Source organism: Pleurodeles waltl, chromosome 4_2 (assembly GCF_031143425.1).
Source record: "Pleurodeles waltl isolate 20211129_DDA chromosome 4_2, aPleWal1.hap1.20221129, whole genome shotgun sequence".
NCBI classification, from domain to species: Eukaryota; Metazoa; Chordata; class Amphibia; order Caudata; family Salamandridae; genus Pleurodeles; species Pleurodeles waltl.
Window position 1 is genome coordinate 1,059,239,212 of NC_090443.1, and position 10,426 is coordinate 1,059,249,637.

General features: G+C 42.4%; 1 protein-coding gene across 1 annotated transcript; it reads right to left on the minus strand.

Annotated features, from left to right (window-relative positions):
- Window positions 1-4,700: 4,700 nt before the first annotated feature.
- LOC138294031 (olfactory receptor 5V1-like) lies at window positions 4,701-5,633 on the minus strand. Its single transcript, XM_069233281.1, has one exon. It carries the CDS (start codon window positions 5,631-5,633, stop codon window positions 4,701-4,703), a length of 933 nt encoding a protein of 310 aa, XP_069089382.1.
- Between the last annotated feature and the right edge of the window lie 4,793 nt (window positions 5,634-10,426).

A 10,426-nucleotide genomic window follows, 5' to 3' on the forward strand; every position in this document is an offset into this window, starting at 1 on the left:
GTATGACGAATTAGTAGCTTTCAAGTCCGCGTTAATCAAACAAAATATATCAGTTTGCAATATACACAGCAGGTTATATTTATAAGATATTGAATGCAAAGCAAAACAAATACTTCACCGTGTGGGAACTATCTACAGCTTCATCTTTCTAAGGTCTGCAAGATGATGACCCCTGTCAGCCGCGAGAAAGAGAGATTCATCTACCCACACGGGATTGCTGGCAGCCTGCGCCAAGCTCCAGCACGAGGTCCGGCAGATTCGAATCTGACCCTCTGCAGCCTGTGTCATTCGTTACAAAGGTGTGCCCCCTCCTCTCAGACCTGGGAAACTGAGCAAGCCTTTTGGAGACTGGCCAGGTCTCCAAGACTACTCCTGTTCCCAAGCTCAAGCGAAGAAAAAACAACACCCATGTACTCTCTCTTATCATGTCTAGTCTACTGTGAGAAAAACATCTTGGTTCTCTGGTGCAAAAACACAGCTTGGAAAAATACAGCTTGGATTCTCAACTGCAATGTCTAACTCCACGTTAAAGGCAATGGGCAGCTAACCTAAATATCAAATGCAATGTCATGTTAAAGGCAATAGGCAGCTAACCTAAATATCAAATGCAATGTCTAGTGTCATGTCAAAGCCAATAGGCAGCTGAGCTGAATACAAAATGCAATGTATAATATCATGTCAAAGCCCATAGGCAGCTGAGCTGAATATAAAATGCAATGTATAATATCATGTCAAAGCCAATAGGCAGTTAAGCTGAATATAAAATGCAATATATAATATCATGTCAAAGCCAATAGGCAGAATATCTAATAGCATGTCAAAGTCAATAGGCAGCTAAACTAAATACATCATGTCAAAGCCAATAGGAATGCAATGTCAAAGCCAATAGGCGGCTAGACTGGATACAGCATGTCAAAGCCAATAGGCAGAATACAGAATGTAATGACTAATGCAATGTCAAAGCCCATAGGCGGCTAAACTGAACAAAACATACCATGTGCTACTGGTGAACATTGAGCAACTAATATGCGCAGTGGTGAAACACAAAGTCATTGGTCAAAACAAAACTTATCAAATGGCAGTACATTCCGCCCTTTGACCAATTAATTTTTGTTTCACATATCTCTTGTTTCAAACAAAAACAAAAAACATCAGCACAAAAAAAAACATTATCAGTAGAAGTGAATTAACACATTGATTTCATAACCTTTCACATCAGCTACATCTATACAGAAAAGACTGGGCATTTTTTTTATACTCTGAGTGAGTCTCTAATTCAACAGTGTTAGCAATTTGATGTGGCATGAGTTCTACTCATGTAAAGATGCACGGTCCACCTGAAAGGTTTTCTGGAAGATAAGCAAAAGTCAGAGTTCCATACGAGAAGGGAAAAAAAAAAAAACACAGCTTAGTTCCAGTGGAAGAATGCAATCAAACAAGTTGAACTTGAACTGAAGGCGCAGTTTGCGCAAAATGGATCCATGGTGCTGGCACTTTACTCAGCCAGGTTCAGGTTGGGGGTTCGGTCCCTTCCCCGACCCCACACGCACACACTGGAAAGGGGACCACACAGCACACTCAGGGACAGTGGCGAAACGTGGTAGGATCTGCAAAAGAAACAAGTATGACTTTTCTTGCAAATAACATTTTTCATTTAAAATGTACCCTTCCTCTTTCTTTCCCTGTTTTATAATCAGCAGGACGTTTTTGGGGCCCTTTGTTATATTTTCTGCAGGTTCTGAAGGGTCACTTGGGGCTTCAGCCCACACATCAGCACTGAGGTTTTTATCTGCTGCACCAAAGCTTCCCTTTTCTTGCACTGTCAGAAGGGCTGGGGCAGACTCCTTCTTTACCAAACCTCCATTCACTGCACTTTTGTCAATTTGGGCCATTCTGTCTCCAATTTGTATGAATAAATCAGATTCTTTTCTAGGTATCAGCATAATTTCAATTTTTCCTTGGTAATTTGCAGCAATCACTCTCCCTAAAACCTGATCAATTTGCCATGTCTGTCCTGGTAACTTTCCTCTCCCCAACTGCTCTGTGACTGCTTGCATGACAGATTGCTTTTGTGCGTGCTGCACAGTTTTTATCAAATCTAGGGGAATGTGCATCTCTCTCATCTCTGCCCACCTGTAAGTGGCTTTTTCTCTCAGCTGTTCACATTTCTGGGGCACCCACTTAGCCATCCCCACTAAGGCTGAATTCTGGGTGAACACTTCTCTCTCTGAATTTTTCTCATTAACATCTGCAAGGTAATTGAACCAGTTAGGTGCTAAAACATTAGCAATGAACCAAAAATCAGCGTAAAAATGACACATCTCACGTAGCTCTTGCTTTAAAATCTGACACACATTATACAACGCTGTTCCTTCTACGGTGCCAGAAAACAACATTTCAGTCAATGAATCATTAGTAAAACAAACATGCTTTTTATCTTCAGTAGACACGAATTCAAATGGTGCACACAACTTCATTGATAACTCTTTTACCTGTGGTACTCTAGCCCTGTCTTGCAAGTACCAGATCCATTGTATGATTCTAGCTAGGGGCACTATTTTCTTTCCTTGTTCATGATTTAAATGTACATAAGTATTTCCTTCTTGCACTGCGCAAAAACCTAAAGTCTGCATTATTTCATTTGCCAAATCACAAGCGCGCAGCTGCATATAATTTTTCACAGTGACCATATACAAAAGTGTTAGGATTTCTCTCAAATGAGGGCTATTCTTTTTCCAAAAATCAAACAAGCTAATGAAACTCGGGGTGTCTTGCTCTAAAATCCTTCGTTTTACTTGTGCATTTTGCAACGGTAACTCGTAAATCACATTCTGGTCTCTCTCGTCCGTGTTATCAGTTAAGGAATGCATTTTGTCTGCCAAAAACCCTGGCTCACACGAAAACTCAGTGCAGCTCGCAGCTGTCTTAACCCCCTCATTACTGGAATGGGACAAGAAAGATTCCTTTTTATAACTTTCAGTCGGGCTAATTTGCTCACGTAAATTCCTATTTTCATGTTCCAACTGCCTACATTTCTCCTGCATTTCTCTGTAAGCAGATAAAGGTATCCAGACCTTTCTGTCATCATTGCTTCCAAAAGACACGTTTTCTACATATGTACAACAGGAATTATTTCTCAAAACACCATCAGGCATTTTAGCTACACATGCATTTTCTTCTGTAATTCCCCAAACAGAAAACAATTCACAGTTTTTCTTAGCACCCTCAGGCAGTTTATCAACACATGCATTCTCAGACATGGTCTGCGGTGCTACTGTGATTCTCCCAAAAAAACAATTTCTGTAATTCTCCAAACAACAAAAACAATGACACTTTTAAAGTGTGCACTTAGAAATCTACCAACTCGTCAACACCCTCTTAATCACCTCTTAATGACCGACCCCACTTCTGGTACCAATTGTAGTGCTTTCCTCTTATCTAGTTTCTAAGCACTAACATAACACAACAGAAATGCACTTCTGAGGTCAAAGAAGACTTTTATTGTTGTTTATTCTTCCCCAACCACAATTTTTATGTATGACGAATTAGTAGCTTTCAAGTCCGCGTTAATCAAACAAAATATATCAGTTTGCAATATACACAGCAGGTTATATTTATAAGATATTGAATGCAAAGCAAAACAAATACTTCACCGTGTGGGAACTATCTACAGCTTCATCTTTCTAAGGTCTGCAAGCTGATGACCCCTGTCAGCCGCGAGAAAGAGAGATTCATCTACCCACACGGGATTGCTGGCAGCCTGCGCCAAGCTCTAGCACGAGGTCCGGCAGATTCGAATCTGACCCTCTGCAGCCTGTGTCATTCGTTACAAAGGTGTGCCCCCTCCTCTCAGACCTGGGAAACTGAGCAAGCCTTTTGGAGACTGGCCAGGTCTCCAAGACTACTCCTGTTCCCAAGCTCAAGCGAAGAAAAAACAACACCCATGTACTCTCTCTTATCATGTCTAGTCTACTGTGAGAAAAACATCTTGGTTCTCTGGTGCAAAAACACAGCTTGGAAAAATACAGCTTGGATTCTCAACTGCAATGTCTAACTCCACGTTAAAGGCAATGGGCAGCTAACCTAAATATCAAATGCAATGTCATGTTAAAGGCAATAGGCAGCTAACCTAAATATCAAATGCAATGTCTAGTGTCATGTCAAAGCCAATAGGCAGCTGAGCTGAATACAAAATGCAATGTATAATATCATGTCAAAGCCCATAGGCAGCTGAGCTGAATATAAAATGCAATGTATAATATCATGTCAAAGCCAATAGGCAGTTAAGCTGAATATAAAATGCAATATATAATATCATGTCAAAGCCAATAGGCAGAATATCTAATAGCATGTCAAAGTCAATAGGCAGCTAAACTAAATACATCATGTCAAAGCCAATAGGAATGCAATGTCAAAGCCAATAGGCGGCTAGACTGGATACAGCATGTCAAAGCCAATAGGCAGAATACAGAATGTAATGACTAATGCAATGTCAAAGCCCATAGGCGGCTAAACTGAACAAAACATACCATGTGCTACTGGTGAACATTGAGCAACTAATATGCGCAGTGGTGAAACACAAAGTCATTGGTCAAAACAAAACTTATAAAATGGCAGTACAGAGACCCTAACGGGTGAGTAGCCGTGCTTTATAAACACTGATTGATTGATTGATCTATTAGTACTTATGCTCACTTTGTTTATCTCAGGATTCTATCAATGACTTTCCTGACAGCCTTCTTCATCTCAGTGTTTCGGAGACTATAGATCATTGGGTTCACCATGGGATTCAAGATGCTGTACACCATTGACACAAACCTATCAACAGAGAACGAATTAGTGGTTGTGGGCCGGAAATAGGTGAAGAGCAGAACCCCGTAGAAGATGATGACCACTGTCAGGTGAGAGGCACAGGTGGAAAAGGCTTTGACCCGGCCCTCAGAAGACTTGATGTTCAGGATGGTGGTGATAATGAAAGTGTATGAAACAATCTTGATGAGAAGCACCCCAAGACCAACAAACCCACCTAGTGTAAAGATGACCAGGATGTTGGTGAATGTACTGGAGCATGAAAGCTTCAGCAGAGGGGGAATGTCACAGAAAAAGTGCTGGATCTCATTGGACCTGCAAAAAGAGAGCCTACTCATCAAAATCACATGCACAAAGGAGTAAAAGAATCCTCCGACCCACAAGCTAGCAGCCAACCTGGAGCATGTTCGCTGGTCCATGATGCTGCTGTAATGCAGAGGGTGACAGATGGCAATATAGCGGTCATATGCCATGGCCGCCAGTAGAAGACACTCAATTGACACCAGGCTGATAAAGAAATAGAGCTGGATCATGCAGGCAGTGAACGAGATAGTCTTCCTCTCGGCTAGAAGGTCTGCCAGCATCTTAGGGACAGTGACAGAGGAGTAGCAGCAGTCTAGGAAGGACAGGTTAGAGATGAAGTAATACATAGCGGTGTGAAGGTGTGCATCTAGGAGTATTACTGTGATGATGATAATATTCCCAGCCAGAGTGGTCATGTAGATCAGGAGCAAAATGATGAAAAAGAGACCCTCGACCTCAGGAATGGAAGACAGACCCAAAAGGATAAATTCTGTCACCAGAGTTTTGTTGGTGCTGTCCATAGCCTTCAGGACTTGTTTCTGAAGAGGAACATTTGAGAGAAATAATAAAACAATATTAGCATGAGCAAAAACAATCTTAATAGGCATACTACAACCAATACAAATAATAATCTATCAAATTCAACAAAACGAAAGAAAAAAAAGAATATATATATATATGTTTATATATATAGATATATATATATATATATTATTTTTTTCACTGAAAAAAACAAAGTTTACAGGGATGTCATGAGTGCCATAATTTGTGGGGTAATCAGTAGTGCAAGGCACGGAGACAATTATAGTTACCTTAGGGCACGAGTTAAAGTCACTTGAGATAACTCTAACTATAACTGGTGAATTTTTATGGTTTTGTATGTTTAAAATGTGAGCCTAACTATAACTGCCCTGTTATCTTTGGTTTTTTAAGTGAATTTCTTTGTTTTTTTAAATTAAATTTCCTAACTATAACATTCCTGTAACCTTTGTTTTTTTCAGTGAATTTCAATGTTTTTTTTAACATATAGTATTTTTTATCACTTTACATTAATCCAATCACCCCCGCGCACGACCCTGACCTGTGGCCAGGCCTTGAGGCCAACCCCCATGAGCATCCTACTTTGTACTGAGCGTGGCCTTCGCCTGTGTGCTGTGGAGATTGCCCGGAATACCTTGCCTGCAGCCAGATCCTTTGGCCAACTCCCCCTAAACGCCCAATCCCATGCCGTGCACAGCACTTTGGCTGTGAGTGGCGGGAGTTGACTGGAGCCTCTCACGTGAGAATAGGTGTGAGAAGGTGTAGAAGGTTCATCAGTATGTGCATGGGTCTGTGAGTGGGTGCCTGATGGTGTCAGTGAGTCTGTGAGTGGGTGTGTGAGAGTCTGAGTGGGTTTATGAGTGGGTGCATTATTTTTTTTTTAATGATGTGCCCTTTACGGGCTATCTGGGACCGAGGGGAAGCCTCAATTCCTCCCCTGCTGTCCCATTTCTTCAGCAAGCAAGGAGTTGCTTTAAGTAGCAGCTCCGTGTTTGCTGAAGAAAAGCTTTCATCTCTGCTTTTTGACAGTGAGACCTGTTTAACAGAGCAATCAAAGCACGGTGTTTGCTGTGACTTGGCAGCAGCTTCAAAGGTTGCTCCTCTGGCACTGCCACGTCACCACAACACCGCCCGCCGAATTACGAAACAGTATTCGGCGTGGTGGTGTTGAGGTGACGGGGTACTGCCGGCGGAGCAGGCCTCATGGATCCCGTTCCCTCCCGGACAACCACCGAGACAGGCAAGGTGATCATCCGACAGGGGAGGGGGTGGGGATGAGTGAGTGCGTGTCTGAATGCGAGGGGTGTGGTGTGTGTCGGGGTGTATCGTATATGTGTGTGTGCATATGTGCATACTGTATGTGTGCACGTGTATGAGTGGTATGTGCATGCTCGGATGGTGGTGGGGGTTATGTATGGGGGTACCATGGTGTTCGGGGGGTTGGGGGAGGGGAGGAGGCCCTATCGGCTTTGCGGGGGGAGGGGGGCCGTGGCTGTTGGGGGAGGACTCTGGGAAGCGGGAGAGGCTGGGTGAAACCCCTATCAGTGCCAGGGAAGGAATTCCTGGCACTGATAGTGCCTACCACCATGGTTTTCGTAGCAATACAGAAGCCACAAAAACCATGGTGGTATGTGGGGTCATAATCCCGCAGGCGGGCTAGTGACGGCCGTCGGCCTTGAGATTGATGTCTCCAGCCTGGCGGTCATTACCACCGTGGTGGACGGTGTGGTACATTGGCAGTTTGGCTCAAGGTACATTGGCGGTTTGGCTTGAGCCAAACAGCCGATGTCATAATATAGCGGTAGTTACCGCCAGCCTGTTGGCGATGCTACTGCCAATTTAACACCGTCCGTTGGGGTCGTAATGACCCCCACAGTCTATCATTCTGGACTGTTCAAAGCACAGACATGCTGCACAACCTTGAGTATAATTGCCGGGCATGTTGGCACTATACAACTCCTTCACATAAGCGATCTGCATACAAATTTCATAGATCATAGAATCAGCAGTGATAAGAACACTTTTTTTCTCATCTAAAACATCCATTTATGAAGTGTAGTTCTTTAGATTTATATGGAACCTACAAAAAAATATATAACAATAATATACCCCATTGAATTTCTATAGCACTAAAATTCCAGGTCGTGTCCATAGTCTAACAACAGCAATATTCACACAACAACCTGAATATAGTCTTTGTCACACATATTTTCCCATGTAAAGTCGATCAAAGTTTCTTGTGTGACTTCCAACTCAAATTAATCAAATGTTTACTACTTGTAACCTTATGAAAATAAACCACATAATTGTACAGTTTTTGTACTTCAAAATGCATTAAACATACTGTACACAATTTATTTTTCAGTACATTAATCTGTACATTTTTAAAACTATCACACATATACGACTAGTTAATTACAGTACTATTTAAGCACCAACATTATAAAAGTATCTCATTCATTATTTGCCCACTCAAATACACTTAAAATTATTCTCACTGTATTTTTGTATTGCCTGTAAAAGAAGCTGTATGGTGAAAATAGACGGATGAAGCACCTTGATACACACTCAGAAAAGGACACAGAAACAGAAGGGAGTTCACCTCTAACACCTTCACACCACCCGGAGATAACCTCAGCAAAGATTCTGCTTCAAGCCCTGTACCCAATCAGATTGAAGCTGTTTTCAAAAATATAGAAGGAACATCACCTATTGGTTGAACTTAATGTGACCTTTCTCCAGCCTTCTGTCAACAGCAATTACCTCTACACTACAGTATTGCTTCTAAAGATACCATACTGCAATGCAGTACCCTACAACAAATCTTTAAAAAACAAATTACACATAAAGCAAAGGCACCAAACTTTTTGTGGAATGTTAGACACATTTCCCTATATCTCAGAGTAATTTGTTTTCTTCCCCTGCAATAGCCTTGCAGGACTCAGCGTGGACTCACATTGAGCATTTTTGTACAAGACAAAGGATGTGTGCAGTATACAAAGCCATCTGAACGAGCCGAGTGTCTTAAACGGCACAGCTATGTGTAGTAGGTTTTGGTGAGAAACTGGCCTGCCTGCTAACACCTCCGTACAGAGCAAAGACTCTCCACAATAGGCTAGCCTCTCCACAAATACATCTGAACAGCGCATGGGCTATGCTTAATAGGATTTGGTGATTGAGTGGTCTGTCCGCAAAGACCTCTGTGCAGGGTGAAGGCTGTGCGTAGCTGAGGGTCTGACCTGGGCAAAAAAAGTCTCTGTGCATAGTAGGGTTTGATGAGGGTCTGGCCTGTTCTCAACCTCAGGAATGAAAGACAGGCCCAAGAGGATGAATTCAATTGCCAGAGTTTGGTTGGTCCTGTTCATAGCTGGTACTTTTGCCTAAAGTGGAATATTAGTGAGAAATATAATATTAATGATAAAACAAGATTAGCATGAGCAAAAGCAATCCTAACAACAATAACAAAACATTCCCATAATAAAACAAACCAGGGTTACAAGGACGTTATAGTTAGGAAACAGAACAAAAAAAAACCTTTGAAATTCACTACAAAAAAACAAGGTTACAGAGAACTTATACTTAAGCTCGTATTTTACACGCATAAAACCATGGACTTTCAGCAGTTATAGTTATCTCAAGAAACTATAACTCATGCCCTAAGGTAACCATAACTCACCCCCATCGACACTCCTGTGGGAGCAGAAAGACTGTGTTTCTACTTTTTGGGGGTGGGGTGAGGGCATGGCCCCTATAATAACCACCCCCTATAATTATATTAAAAAACAACCCTGGTGTCTAGTGGGCTTTCTGCCCCTCATTACCTTGTCGTCCTTATGGTGTCACAACTAGTGTTGCAGTCAATAAGGGACACTTCAACTTGCAGGCCCTAGTTACCCCAGTACCATATACTATGGACTTACAAATAAGTTGAGCTATGCCATTTGGGTGTGAGCCAATAAAACATTTATTACTTTACCAGTCAGGGCACATGCACATGCGATTACTTAGAATTACTTTAGGCAACCAACTCAGGCAGGGAGCCAGTCAAGGGGACCAGCAAGGTCTACAGAAACAATTACTTCACCAGGAAAAGCAGACTCTAGCCCAGTTTCAGAATCTGTGGCTCCTCATCCCTGACTTCTATGGTGTGGTCCTAATGCAAGGGATACAGGATGTTGAAGATGGTGAAGGATGCTGAAGATGCTGTGTGGTCGACGGGAGTCTTCCTGGGGCTACTCCTCAGTCCATGAACTTGGTTAGGCAATCCTGGCTACAGGGGTGGGGTCCTTCAAAGTCCTCTCAATCTTGGCAGATGTTCAGTCACCATTGGGCTACCAGTCACCAGGTACATCAGTTTCAGTGGTTCCCGTCTTTTGGTAGTAGCTTGCCTTCTGGGAGACCAACCTGCACTCCGATGACACTCCCAGGTCCAACAGACTCAGAGTCAACAGTTGAGCATCAGGTCCCGGCCCGCTATACTGCATGGTGGTCAGGAGCAGCAGGCTTTTCTATTGTAAGCACAACAAATTAGTGTTTTTTCTGATGGAACATGTAAAAGTACATGTTCTACCTTTCAATACACAGCACCCTGCCTTAGGGCTCAATAGGCCTACCTTATGGATGACTTATATATTAAAAGGGAAGGACTGGGCTCTAACATTACAATAAATGGCAAAGTCAAGTTAGCAGTTTAAAACTGCCCATCAAGACTGCAGTAGCAGTCTGTGAGACATACTTTACCTTGTCGTACCTATGGTGGCACAACTAGTGTTCC